Genomic DNA, 15,016 nt, shown 5'->3' on the forward strand with positions numbered 1-15,016 from the left:
TCTGCATTTGCACAGTTTGTTTACAGTTTCTGATGTTTACAGATCCTGTTTACAGTGTTTGTTCTGTAGATAGGTTTGCTAAGTATGCCCGCAGGTAAAACAATCTCAGGGTTGTACGTGGGGCATGTATGTACTTTGATAATAAATTTTACTTTGAACTTTGATTGCAGAATTTCTCGTGTTGGTGATTTCTTTCTCCCTCATGCATTTTATCCAATTTGCTTTCAATTACGAAGGACAGGATAGAGTCACCCCAGCCCTCTTCTGTCAACTCTTCCCCACTGTCCAAAAATCCGCTGATTCAAGTGGAATCTGCTTAATGGCTCAGCATTCACAGTTCTTTAGGATACCAGAGCTTTAGAATCAGAATCAGGTTTATTATCACCAGCATGTGTTGTGGAATTTGTTAACCTAGCAGCAGCAGTACAAATCAATTCATGATAATATAGAAAGAAAAAAATAAATAAATTACAGTAAGTCTATTTATGTATATTGAATAGATTAAAACAGCGCAAAAACAAAAATAATATATATTTTTTAAAAAGTGAGGTAGTGTTCAATGTCCATTTAGGAATCGTTAGGCAGAGGGGAAGAAGCTGTTCCTGAACAGTTGAGTGTGTGCCTTTAGGCATCTGTAACCCCTTTCTGATGGTAACAATGAGAAGAGGGCATGCCCTTGGTGATGGGGGTTCCTAAATAATGGACATCACCTTTCTGAGGCACTGCTTCTTAAAAATGTCTTGGATACTACGGAGGCCAAAACCCAAGATGGAGCTGACTAATTTTACAATATTCTGTCGCTGCTTTCTGTTCTGTGCAGAAGCCCCTCTGCCCCCATACCAGACAGTGATGCAGCCTGTAACAATGCTCTCCATGGTATACTTATAGAAGTTTGTGTGTTTCAGTTGACAAACCAAATCTCTAATGAAACCAAACTCCTAATGAAGTACAGCCGCTGTCTTGCCTTCTTTATAGCTGCATCAATATGTTGGGACCAGGTTAGATCCTCAGAGATCTTGACATTTAGGAACTTGAAATAGCTCACTCTCTCCACTTCTGATCCCTCAGTGAGGATTGGTTCAAGTTCTCTTGTCTTACTCTTTCATCTTACTGACATTCTGTGCAAAGTGGGAACCTTTAAAAGTCTTTAATGAAACTACTAGCACCTCCCCGGATGCAACTACAACATTTACTTGAACAATTCCACATGGTACCAAGTTCCACATATAACTGCTCTTTTGGTAAAGATTCTCCTCGTTTCTTTTTCTTTCAATGACTATCTTATACTTGTGACCCTTAGTTCTGGTTTAGTTTATAAGATGCAGAAATGGAGGCTAAGATGCAGCTGTGCTCACAGTTCTGATGGAAGTCATATATAGACTCATTGATTTAACAGCAATTAACTATGTATGTGGCAGAAGCATTGGACACTAAAACATTAATCGCTGGGCTCAGATTTCTTGTTATTAAATTATCTTTCCTTCTTTTTCTTCCTCAGGATCAAACGTTCTGTCCAGCTTCAGAGAGCCAGAGGTGGAGGTAATTGGATCTCAAGTTCTATAACCTGAGCCCACAGGACCAGAAGACTGCTCAGGGAATAATATCTGATCCATCTACCCAGTCAATCAAACAGTTTAGCTCTGGCCTGAAACAGCTGAGAGATCTGATCCAGGGATGGACACGCCCAGACTCTCTCAAGTCCTCAACAGTTCAGATAAAAACAGTCCTGTGTGTCTTCTCTTTCTGTTGCAAATAAACAATCTTGCTGCCTACATACAATCAAAAGCATAAGGATCAGCTGAATCATTCTCTTTTTCCACCTATTTAAATAAAAACTTCGAAATACAATTAAGATATATGCAGAAGAAATGTATTAACACCAGATAACATGGATTCTTTTGGAGCCCGTCCATTCTATAAACCAGTCGCAGTTTGTTGAGTAAGTGATATCCCAAGTAGACTGTGATAAATATCAATATGTGATAGGTTTTTTTTAAGTTATGGCTGAAGCTAAAGAACACAAGAGTAAACCATAGCTCTGATGAAGGACTGAGGACATCCATATATTGGTCTATCAGATAGGACACAGGACAAAGTGGAGTACTCCCAAGCTCAGTATTAGCACAAAATCTTTCTCATTTTTAGTGAATTGGATTAAGAACCCCATTGTTAATTGATCAAACCTTCTGATGGTACTAAAGGCATCAAAGGAAACAACTCAGAAGTTATAGAACGCATTGGAAAAGATAAGTACGTTGAATTCATCTCCATCAAATGTGAGCATAAAGGGAAATTAGACAAACAATTATGAATGACTGGATAGGTCTCGGCTACAATTCTGGTCTCTTCAAAAGGACAAACATGACAAGATCTGCAGACTCTGGAAATCCAAAGCAGCACACATAAGATGCTGGAGGAACTCAGCAGGCCAGGCGTCATTTATGGAAAAGAGTAAATAGTTGACGTTTTGGACCAAGACCCTTCATCAGGACCTAATGTCGACTGTTCCCTCTTTTCCACAGAAGCTGCCTGGCCTGCCTGGCCTCCAGCATTTTGTGTGAGTTCCATAAGGATATCCCTAGAGAAGTGGTACTGAGCGAATTGTTGGAGCTGTGGTCGTGGTGGATATCGTCCTAGGGTTTTATAAGAAATAAATGGCAGGTGAAATAAATGATGTTCTACTATTATTACTCCAAATTTACGAGAATCTGGGAAGGTGCTGTAATATTGGATAAGAACAATGTAATTATTTTATTCAAAAAGGGAGAATGAATGAGGGAGGAAACCTCATCGTCATAGCAAAAATGTTAGAACCTATTATCAAAGATGTTACAATTAAGGCACTCCCAAAACAAAATTGAGGTAACTGGCCGATGTCCATGGGATTTTATGAAGTGAAAATAATGCTTGACCAATTTATTGAAGAACTTTGTAAAAGTAATGGGATGTGGATAAAGCAGAACTGGTAGATGTGCTTCAATTTACAGAAGGTATTTGATAAGTTACATCAAAGGGTTATTGCAGAAAATAAAAGCTTCTGTACAGGAATTAACATACTGGCATGGATAAGAGACTGGCTGGCTAACAGGAAACACTGTGAACATAAGTGGGTCTTTCTGGTTGGCACAATGCAATGTGTGATATGTTTGGTGTTGTTGCTGGGAGCTCAGCATTTTACAATTCATAAATGACTTGTATAAAAGCTCAACAAAACATAAAGATGCAAAGTTAGCTAATGACACAAAGATAGAAAAGTCAACTGTGAAGAGGACATTATGAAACCACAACAGGGGATAGGTTTGGTGAGTACATATATAAAATATGGAAAAATATGAAACTGTGTATTTTGACATGTAAAATAAAGCAATGCGGTATCTAAAAGGTGAGAACTTGCAGAGCCCAGAAATGCTATGTAGGGCACCGATGGGGCTCTGCCTCCGGTTCCGTGAGCAGTATTAAGTCTCCTTATTTAGGGATGTTGTGAACTATTCAGAGAAGGCTTACTAGATTAATATCTGGAAAGGATGTACTGTCTTACAAGGACTGGCTAGGTTGCATTCACTGAAGTTTAGAAGAGAGAGAGAGAGAGAGAGAGAGAGTGCATGATTGCAGAATACCGACTCCCGAGCTTCCTTGATAGTGTGGACGTGGAGAGGTTGATTCCTCTGAATCAGAATCAGAGACAGGCTAACTATCACTGACATATGTCAAGACATTTGATGATTTGGAGCAGCAACACAGTGCAATACATAAAATATACTATAAATTATAATAAAAAATGTATATAAAAATAAATTAGTGCAAAAGGAGAAGAAAAAATACTGAGGATGTGTTCACGGGTTCATCGCCCGTTCAGAAATCTGATGGTGGAGGGGAAGAAACTGTTCCTAAAACATTGAGAGTGTGTGTCTTCAAGAACATCGAGCGTGTCTTTACTTTTAAATGGTTAATTCTGTGAGTTAACCCTTTTAAAACTAAAGGCTGAGATGGGGGTGATTTCTTCCCCCACCCCTCACAGAGAGTTGTGAAGCTTTGGAACTCTCCTCCTCGTGGACTGGTAGAAACGGTGTCTTTGAAAGAAAGGCCAGGAATAATGTGGAGGTTACAGTCAGATGAGCCGTAGCAATTTAAAATGATGTTGCATGCTGCAGAGATTGAGTGGCCAATTCCTAATTCATCCACTCACATTGGATGTCACAGGATGAAGGTGAAGATTCCCAGGAGGTACGGTATACAATGTTTGAGCACAATAACCACTACTGAGTAGTAACAGATGATTAATGTAATAAGACATGGCACAGACTGTGCAGGGGTGTCAAACTCATTTTAGGTCACGGCCGGATTGAGCAAAATGCAGCTTCATGCGGGCCGGATCAGTCGGACGCGTGCGAACGCAGCTTTCGTTGCCTCCGTTTTTTCAGCCTGCTCTCATGTGTCTCAGTCTCTGCTATAACTACAAAGTGTTTCACTTTACAAATTCCATTTCTTATGAAGAAGACTGCCGAATAAACACTAAAAACCCTGAAAACCTGGTACCTAAATAAACTCAGCATTAGCCATATCAAACGCCATAGGCGCTTTGATTACTGGGGCCAGCTTTAATAGTAATTAGATATTATCTCGCGGGCCAAAGATAATTCCACCGTGGGCCGGATTTGGCCCGCGGGCCTTGAGTTTGACATATATGCTGTAGAGGAAACTGTAACCAAACTATAGAGAGTTCACTTCAATCATTGAGATGGGGGAAAAGATCAGAGACAATGCAGCATAGAACTATAAGAGTAACCACCAGAACTATGCAAACACCAATAGGGAAGCATTCAAGATGAGATTTTGCAAAGGTTTAACATATAGCAAATCTCAAATATCACATCAAGTTAAATCTGAGCAGAAGGGTCACAGTTGGAATTATTGTCTTCTCTTTCAGAAAGTTCCACCTACCTGTGATCTGCTTTCCTGAGGACAGTAGTCCTCTGTTCACAGATAACACCTTTGCTATAATAATCCAGTTTAACCTGTAATGTTCAGAGCCAGATCAGGCTGGATACATCCGTGTATTCACACACACACTCTTCATCCGGGAACGTGATAGATCTGGACTAACTGTATCAGCTAATGGAGGATATATGGTTGTACTCTGTCCAGTTGCAACAATGATAACGAGAGAACTTACTGAGCTGAGTTTACAACCTGAAGCCACAATTCCTGCACTCCTTACCTGCCACTTCTCCGCCTCCATCACCTGTTGTTGGAACGTGCCGTCAACACTGTCACTGTCCAGCACGTGCCCATCACTCTCAAGCACTGGAAGCAGGTACTGAGACGGAGGCACGTACTCAATCCCGAGCTCTAGAAAGGAAGCAGAGAAAACCAACTTATCCCAGCACATATCCTGGCCAGTTTAGGCCTGGGGTTTAATCTAGACATCTCTCTACAGATCCTTTTAATTTCTTACACATGTGAGTATGTCATACACTGAGGGGAAAGAGCAAGACAGTATAACCTAAGACTTCTGTCAAGAACCATTCCAGCAGGATTCATGGGAGAGGATGGGTTGGGACTGAATGGGCGATTTTATGAAGAAGGAACAAATAATATTTAGATCATTTATTTAGTGAGGTCGTGGATTACACAGGGAGGAGGTACTTGCTGTCTTGAGGAAAATTAAGATGGATAAATCCCCAGGGCCTGAAAAGATTTTCCTTTGGACCTTGAGGGAAGCTAGTGCTAAAATTGCTTCAGTAGAGGTATTTAAAATGCCTTTAGCCAAGTGAGGTACCGGAGGACTGGAGGTTAGCTAATGTTCCATTATTTACGAAAGGCTGTGAGAATAAACTGGGAGATTACAGGCCAGTAAATCTGACATCAGTAGTGTGTAAGTTATTGGAAGGTTTTCTAAGGGACCAGGTGTATAAATATATGATAGATTAGGGCTGATCAACAGGGGTGAGGGGCAGAATACACAGACAGTTAAAATTAAAGGGCAAATCGATACAGCAGGGTGGAAAGATTAGTGAAGTCTTTCAGAACTGTCTGACCTTTGAGTCTGCCCGGCCGTTCATTATCACAGCTGATCTACCTCAGCAGCGCGTTCAGCACTGTTCCATCACCCCTCGATTTTTCCTGTTACCACGTGGGTTTCCCAAGATCCAGTTTTCTCCAGCATTCCAGGGGGTGCTGGCTGCTGTACACTACACCGTGTAGGTGGCTGGTAGGAGATTCAGGGTGTTGATGTAAATGATATTTACATGGGAATTTAAGTGGAAATAGGATCAGTGGAAATGCTAAACCTGGCACAGATCCAATGGGCTGAACAGCCTACATGAGAAAACACGAACTATTCCATATCCTCAAGCACTCATGTAGATGTGCACATTCCCTTGCCACTTCCCTATATTCTTTCCCACACTCTGCCTGCTTTAAAATCATCAGACTTGGAAGTACAAACTTCAGTCTTTCAGCTAAACCACTGACAAAGTCAGTTACGTGGAACAGTCCATGTTCCAAGGCTACACCGGGAATGCTCACCAATTCTTTTGGCGCAACATCGATGACTGCGTCGGTGCTGCCTCCTGAACTCATGATGAGCTCATCAACTTCATCAAATTTACCTCCAACTTCCACCCTGCCCTTAAATTCACTTGTTCCATTTCTGATACCTCTCCCCTTTCTGACTCCATCTCTGGACACAGACTTTACACTGACATCTTTTACAAACTTACTGACTCTCACTAGTCCTGACGAAGAGTCTCAGCCCGAAACGTCGACAGAGCTTCTCCTTATAGATGCTGCCTGGCCTGCTGTGTTCCACCAGCATTTTATGTGTGTTGTTTGATTCTCACAGTTATCTTGACCATACCTCTTCCCACCCTGTCATTTGTAAAAATGCTATTCCCTTTTCTCAGTTCCTCCGTCTCTGCCACATCTGTCCTTAGGATGAGGCTTTCTATTTTAGAACATCTAAACTGTTCTTTGTTTCAGAAAACTAGCCTTTCCTTTCAGCTTCATTGACGCTGCCCTCAGGCTCACCTACTCCATTTCCTGCATACCTGCCCTCACCCCGGCCTCACAGGGAAAGGACTCCCCTTGCCCTTACCTACCACCTCACAAGCGTCCAGCCCATAATTCTCTGCAACTTCAAAAGGATCCTACCTCTATGGACATCTTTCCCTCCATCCCCTCTCCACCTTCCATAGGGATCACTCTCTCCATGACTCTCTTGTCCACTTGCCCCTCTACACAGATCCCCCTTCTCACACTTATGCCTACACATGTGACAAGAGCTACACCTGCCACTACATCTCCTCTCTCCCCATCATTCGGGGTCCCAAACAGTCCTTCCAGGTGAGGTGACACTTCGCCTGAGAATCTGTCAAGGGATATCAATCCTATCTGATGTGATCTCTTCTACATCGGTGATACCTGACGCAGAATTGGGGACTGCTTTGTTGAGCACCTAACTCTGTTCATCACAAAAGGCAGGATCTCCCGATGGCTATCCATTTCAATTCGACTTCCCATTCCCATACTGACATACCTCTCCATTTCTCTTCCAAGCAAATTCAAGTTCCTGGCTGTCAGCATCTCTAAGGATCTAACCTGGACTGAACATATCGATGCAGCTACAAAGAAGGCACGACAGCAGCGATATTTCATAAGGAGTTTGAGAAGATTTGCTACGTCACCACAAAACACTTGGAAATGTCTACAAATGTACCGTGGAGAGCATTCTAACCGGCTGCATCACTGTCTGTAACGGGGAAGGGGCGGCTGCACGGGATCGAAGCAAGCTGCAGAGGGTTCTGAACTTAGTCAGCTCCATCATGGGCACTGGCCTCCGTAGTATCCAAGGCACCTCCAAGGAGCGATGCCTCAAAAAGGCAGCACCATCATTAAGGACCTCCATCACCCAGGTTATGCCTTGTTGTCATGGCTACCATCAGGGAGGAGGTACGGAAGCATGAAGTCACACACTCGATTCAGGAAAAGCTTTTTCCTCTCTGTCATCCAAGATCTGAATGAACATTAAAGCCATGAACACTACGTCACTACTTTCTTATTTCTATTTTTGAACAACTAATTTATCTATTATATAAATTACAAATATAAAACACAAACTAATTGATTGCATAAGTATTCATCCCCTTTAATATTTCACACCAAATCATGCTGGTGCAGCCACTTGGTTTTAGAAGTCACATAATTAGTTAGACGGAGATCACCTGTGTGCAGTCAAGGAGTTTCAATTAATTGTGGTAAAATACACCTGTATCTGGAAGGTCCAACTGCTGGTGAGTCAGTAACCCAGCAAAAACTGCACCATGAAGACAGAAGAACACTCCAAGCAATTCCGTGTAAAGGTTATTGAAAAGTACAAATTAAGAGATGGATACAAGAAAATTTCCAAGTCATTGAATATCCCTAGAAATCATCAGGAAATGGAAAGAGTATAGCACAGCTATAAATTTGCCTAGGGTAGGCCATCTCAAAACTGAGTGACTGTGCAGGACGGGGTCTAGTGAGGGAGGCCACCAAGAGACCTATGACAACACTGGCAGAGTCGCAAGCTTCAGTGGCTGAGATGGGAGAGACTGTGCATACAACAACTGTTGCCCGGGTGCATCACCAGTCACAGCTTTATGGGAGAGTGGCAAAGAGAAAGTCACTGTTTGAAAGAAACTCGCATGAAATCTCGGCTACAGTTTGTCAGAAGCATGTGGGAAACTCTGAAGTCAGCCGGAAGAAGGTTTTATAGTCTGATGAAAGCAAAATTGAGCTTTTTTTGCCATCAGACTAAACACAGTGTTTGGCATTAGCCCAACACTGCACATCATCAAAAACACACCATCCCACTGTGAAGCACGGTGGTGGCTGCATCACACTGTGTGGATGCTCACTGCAGCAGACCCTGGAAGGCTTGTGAAGGTAGAGGGTACAATGAATGCAGCAAAATATGGGGAACTCCTAAAAGAAAACCTAATGCAGTCTGTAAGAGAACTACGACTTGGGAGAAGATTTGATTTTCAGCAAGGCAATGACCCCAAGCTACACAGGAATGGCTTAAGACAACAATGGAGTGGCCAAGTCAGAGTCCAGACCTCAATCCAACTGAGAACTTGTGGCTGGTCTTGAAAAGGGCTGTCACTCATGACCTCCATGCAATCTAACAGAGCCTGAGCAGTTCTGTAAAGAAAAATTGCAGTGTCCAGGTGCGCAAATCTGATAGAGACCTATCCACATAGAATGAAGGCTGTAACCGCTGGCAAAGGTACTAAATACCAACTTGAAGGGAGTTAGTAATTATGCAATCAATTATTTTGTACTTAATAATTGTAATAAATTTACACCAATTTGTAGAAATTTGTTTTCACTTTAACACGGAACAGTTTTTTTTCTGTTGATCAGTGTCAAAAGAGCCAAATTAAGTCCACTGTGATTCAATGTGGTATAACAATAAAACATGAAAACTTGCAAGGGGGTCTTGAATACTTCTTATAGGCATTGTATACAAGTTCAGTTTTTTCCCACTATGATTATGTATTGCAATGTACTGCTGCTACAGAGTCAACAAATTCTAAGGTGTATGCCGGTGATTAAACCCGATTCTGAGCCTGATTCTGCTGTCACTCTCAGGGTGGAAGAGCAACGCTTCATATTCCATCTGGGTAGCCTCTAACCCAATGGCATGAGCACTGATTTCTCTAACTTCTGCTAATTTCGAATCCCTCCCAACCACCACTTCTTTTTCCATTCCCCATTCTGTTTACCTCTCACCCATTTCCAAGGCCTGAACTCATCATCTACATTCTTAACTCTATTTCTCTCTGCAGCCTCTTTGCCAAATTTTTACCTCAACCATTACTGGAAAACTTGCACATTAACTATGACCCAAGCAGTCATCTGCAAGCCTGAAAAACAACCCACTATTCTTTGTTTACAGCTCTTGAGAAATTGCTCCCAATCTCAAGAAACCCATTTTGCTAATAACTTTCTATGTGACTCATTACTGAATGCCTTTGGAAAATTCAAATATGCTGCATTCACCAAGTTCTGTTTATTTTGGTTCAATCATAGTCAACGTGAATATGTACATTTTTATCAAACACCACCATCCTTCCAAAGATCCAAGCAGATAGGTTGGGAATAATCCCAATCATATTATGAATTTCCAAGTGCCCCGTTACTATCTCTCCGCTGTCAGGCTACTGGTCTACTTCTTGAACGAAATATCATGCCAATCACATGATAAAATATAGCAAAATCAGTAAGGTGTCCTCAAGGGGAAATCTTGCCTGACAAATTTGTTGAAATTCTTTGAGCAAGTAACAGGTAGATCAGACAAAGGAGAGCCTGAGGATGTTGTTTACTTGGATTTCCAGAACGCCTTTGACCAGATGCCACACATAATGCTGCTAAACAAGATAAGAGCCTATGGTATTTCAGGAAATATACTAACCCTGACAGAAGATTGGCTGACCGGCAGAATGGGAATAAAGGTCTTTTCTGGTTGGCTGTTACGAGTGGTGCTCCACAGGGGTCAGTGTTGGGATCTCTTCTTTACACGTTAAATGTCACCAATCCGTATGATGAAATTGATGGCTTTGTGGCCAGGTTTGCGGACGATACAAAGCCGCTTATCTAAGATGTGCTGGCATTGGAGAGGTCCAGAGGATGTTCATGAGAATGATCCTCTGCATGAGATGCAATTGATACCTCTGGGCCTGCACATGCTGGAATTTAGAAGAATGAGGGGACAATCTCCTCCTATTGAATATTGAAAGGCCTAGATAGAGTGGATGTTGAGAGGATGTTTCTATAGTGGGGGAATCTAGCATCAGAGGGCATAGCCTCAGCATACAAAGACCTCCCTTTTGAACAGATGAGGAATTTCTTTAATCAGAGGGTGGGGAATCTGTGAAATTCATTGCCACAGATGGCTGTGTAGGTCAAGTCACTGGGTATATTTAGAGTGGAAGTTGACAGGTTCTTGATCAGTGGGGGTGGCAAAGGCTACAGGGAGAAGGTAGGAGAATGGGGTTGAAAGAGATAATAAATTGGCCACGATCGAATGACAGAGCAGACTCAAAGGGCCAAATGGTCTGATTCTGCACTGATATCTACCGGGCAGCGTAAACTGAAGGAGGAAAGAAAATGCTCATCTGACGAGAATTTGCCAGTTACTGTTTCTGACAACCATACCTTTGCACAGAAACTGTTTGATGGCTTCTGTTCCATTGCTGCACACACCGGCTGGAGGGTAGGTCATGTCTTCCACATCCAGACTGAGAGACTATTGGACGATCCAGATGGCGAGAGGTGGGGGAAGAGAGAAAGGAACACCATTTAATGTGGGGTGGGGAAAGAGGGAAACAGAATCCTCAACAGTACAAGGCAGAAAGTGAACTGTGGCAATGTCATGCAGGGGTTTAGTTTACTTGTCGGTCAAAAGCTGCTTCTGCCTTGCTGGTCATCAGTCGGCCCATTTGAAGGATGCACAGGTCTTTCCCACTGTGTGCCACTGCACTGGTGTCCAGTTTCAGGCTCTTCAGGGGTGTAAGAACAGCACGTGCAGGAGGCTTGGCCTCTTTTCGTTCATCCCCGGGGCCCACTTCACACTGAGGTCGCGACCAGAGCTGAAGAACTACTGGGGTAAGTGTACTCCAGGCTTAAGGGAGACCATGTGCACTCTTAGCCAAATATCTGTTTGTTGAATATCTAGTCTTGTACTGTGTGTAACTCTGGGAATTAGATGTTCGGTAGAATCTTTTACTGTTTGTAAATAAATGATAAATGTGCTTATTCATAGTCCATATCTTCTGTCTCGCTCACCAAATTCGTGAACCTGCTTCCATGTTACAGACAGTAACACACAATATTTCTGCAGAGAATTTAACTGGGGGCTTCAGGTCCAATCCATAGCCGATGATACCTCGGTGTGAGTTACAGGCTGGGATCTGATCCAAAGGTTCACATCGTTTCTATCTGCATCGATGAACAACAAACTGAAAGCTAGCCCAGGAGGAAGGGGATGTTTGTAACAGAGCAACTCTTGCCTGGGAATCGGTTACAGATTGCATCAAGCAAGCTCGTGTAGGAGCAGCAACCACGTGCATAGCCAATCGGATTGGCAACGATTACATTTCTCTGGTCTGACGTTTCTCAGCTGCAATCTCGTATCTGGAAGCTGCTGATACAGTTGTGTCAGTGATTACAAGTTATAGCTTGAGAATCAGAAGGTGTGGGAAACTCAAGTGTCTCAACAGCCAAAGCAGATATTGCAACAGAATCGCGGCGTGAATGACATTCACATTGTATATCAATATAAGAAGGTCTATAACGGTATTTTTTTGATAATAGAAATGAGGGATCTAAACTGACCTCAGTAACTATAACAAAATGGATGAGGTAGCCCAGCAAGTGATTTGGAGAAGGTGCAACACCCATTCAGATTTATTTATCATATGTACACGGAGTATACAGTGAAATGCACCATTTGTGTTAACAACCAGCATGCCTAAGGATGTGCTGGGGGCAGCCCGAAAGTGTTGCCACACATTTTGGCACCAACGTAGCATGCCCATAGTATTCAAAACAGGCCCGAGTGTGCATTCTGGTGTCCTGGCCAATATTTGCCTCGCAACTAATGTCTTTAAAGCTTTATCTGGCTAAATATGCATAATTATTTGTGAATGCTATTGTGGGTAAAATTAGCCACCTCAGTTTCTGTATTACAAAGAAATTACAGAACAGAAATACTTGCTTGTCTAGATCTTTTCACAATATGTCAAGTTTCTGTAAAACTATGTACATCCAATACCATTCTTTCTTGCCATGTGAGAAATATGTAATTACGGGAATCAGGTCCAAAAATACACCACCATTCTAAACTGCACACTAGCTGTTACACTGATTGTAAATACTGCACACCATCCCAAACCCCACTAATAATTTCTTATAATAAATTATGGCACATTGGTTACAATACATGTGCTAACCTTCAGTTAGAATGAATCCTGTCAGCACTGGTAAGTGTCCCGGTGAGATTTAGCATGTTAGAGGAAACAACTCGATAAATGGAACTGCTTAAATGTCATTCTTGGCATTGATGTGACGGCTGAGCAGCTAATGTTTCTCCTGTGTTTGCACTCTTCTTAGAAAAGGCATCAGTCTTTTCTGTTCCATAAACGAGTGTTTACATTTTGGTCAAGTACAGAAAACGCTGCGCAAATTAAAAGATAAAAGACGGGCCACTAGGATTACCTCAAGTGTCCTGATGTACGCCAAGTCTTGTGGGAGAAAATGGATTTGATTCTGACTGATGTCGAGTGTGCGCAGGCTCTTCAATCCACTCAGTGTCTCAGGCAACTTTCGGATCCGGTTCCCTAAAGCCAGTGAGGTTAAAATAAATGGGGTGTTTACAATGGGGCTGGCCCTGCTTGAATCTGGGCATCCCCCATCATACTCTCCCATCCCAAACCAGAGTCAGCCTTCAAATCACCTACACCAACCCAAGCTGAGATACATGTTCCCAATCAATCCACCTTGTAATTACCCCATCTAGTGAAGGGGACAGTATCTCCCACTTTCCATTGACCCATCCCATCTTAACAGGTACACCTCATACCTTCTTTCCCAATTAGCCCACCCCTTGCTAACCAATGTGTATACTTTCAATTCCAACTCTTTATCAACTGACTCTGAAACCACATGACAACTCTCAAGGGCCTTGGCTGCCAGTGGAATAAAATCTTTACCCGCTTAACTCAGCACAACTTCTACCTGGCTGCAACTCTGGCAGTGCAAGTCTGTGGCCATAGGGAAACAGGTATACTTGGACAAGTATGTGGATAGAAAAGGCTTTGAGAGACTTGGGCCAAATGGGCCGAGCTTAGACGGGCATCTTGGTTGGTATGGGTGAGTTAAGCTAGAGGGGCAGTTCTGTGCTATAGTGCTCCATGACTCTATAGAATCAACTGCATCCACGGGGCCTTCACTCTGCAGTCAGAGGAACTGGCAGTTGTCTGTCGTTAGACGTGGGGGTGGTTGTGTCCATCACTCACTCCCAGCTATGCTGGGCCAAAGGGGATACTCCCATAGCTGCTACACATATTGTACCTGAAGTAGACACAGAAGAACAACCAAAGCTCGAAGACAAATTGGTGACAAAGCCTCAAACTTTCAGGCTGTCCCTCCTCATCATCTCACTGTTGTTGTCCTTGCTAGCAAGCAAGAGGCAGGTACCAAGCCAGGTATCGTCGAACGCTGCAGCCTGGTACCTTGCCAAAGGGAGGGCAATGAAAGTGCCCTGACTCTGTTACCCAGTTGTACTTCTATACTCTTCCCACCATCCTGTTAACCACTGTAACGAGGACAACCGAAATGCGTGCTTTCCCACCTCCGGGAACTCCACATCATTAATTCATAGGCCCCTCAACTCAAACTCCAAATACCATTCACTTCCATACCCAACTGGATTACCAAAGTGCTTCGAGAACAGTGCCATGGAGAGAGTGGACTTCCAGTTCAGGCACTCAGGAGTGAATCCCACTGCCTCACCAGAGTGTACACTTCAAACACAGGCTCAGTTACCTTTCAGGTTTAGTGTCTGAAGCTGGGCCAAGGTTGTGAGCGAGTTGGGAAGAGATTTCAAGTGGTTCTGTTCCAAGTTGAGCACCTAAAATATTATAAACGTTTAGTGGATGCAGGGCACAGAAGGCCAAGCAAACGATCAACAACTCTACAATCAAGGGGAACAATTACTCATGACATGCTGGAAGAATTAATTATTTTATTCCAATAATCTCCTTTAAGTTGCTCTACTTTGCTACAAAAATCAGATTAAAGGTAATTGGTAAAAGAGCCAGAGGTGAGACGAGGGGAACATTTTCTTTGATAATAGTTGTTGCAAACTGTAACGTGCTGTGGTGCTCTCAGCCTGATTAAACTGAAAACAGATTGGTAATGCCTTTCAAAGTGGGAATGGATAAAATTATACATCAGACGGCATAATTCTTTC

The 15,016-nt window shown here is 42.7% G+C and overlaps 1 protein-coding gene across 6 annotated transcripts in view; it reads right to left on the bottom strand.

The window, feature by feature from the left end:
* The window catches only part of lrsam1 (leucine rich repeat and sterile alpha motif containing 1), a 55,633-nt gene that overhangs the window by 26,532 nt on the left and 14,085 nt on the right, over positions 1–15,016 (bottom strand). For all 6 annotated transcript variants that reach the window (XM_073052187.1, XM_073052186.1, XM_073052185.1 and 3 more), the window contains 4 exons: positions 14,590–14,674; positions 13,261–13,382; positions 11,200–11,290; positions 5,219–5,349 (listed from right to left, as the gene is read on the bottom strand). In XM_073052187.1, coding sequence (XP_072908288.1) covers positions 5,219–5,349; positions 11,200–11,290; positions 13,261–13,382; positions 14,590–14,674 — 429 coding nt within the window. The remainder of the gene's footprint in view (positions 1–5,218; positions 5,350–11,199; positions 11,291–13,260; positions 13,383–14,589; positions 14,675–15,016) is intronic.

The sequence above is a fragment of the Hemitrygon akajei genome, chromosome 7, assembly GCF_048418815.1.
Source record: "Hemitrygon akajei chromosome 7, sHemAka1.3, whole genome shotgun sequence".
Taxonomy (NCBI): Eukaryota; Metazoa; Chordata; class Chondrichthyes; order Myliobatiformes; family Dasyatidae; genus Hemitrygon; species Hemitrygon akajei.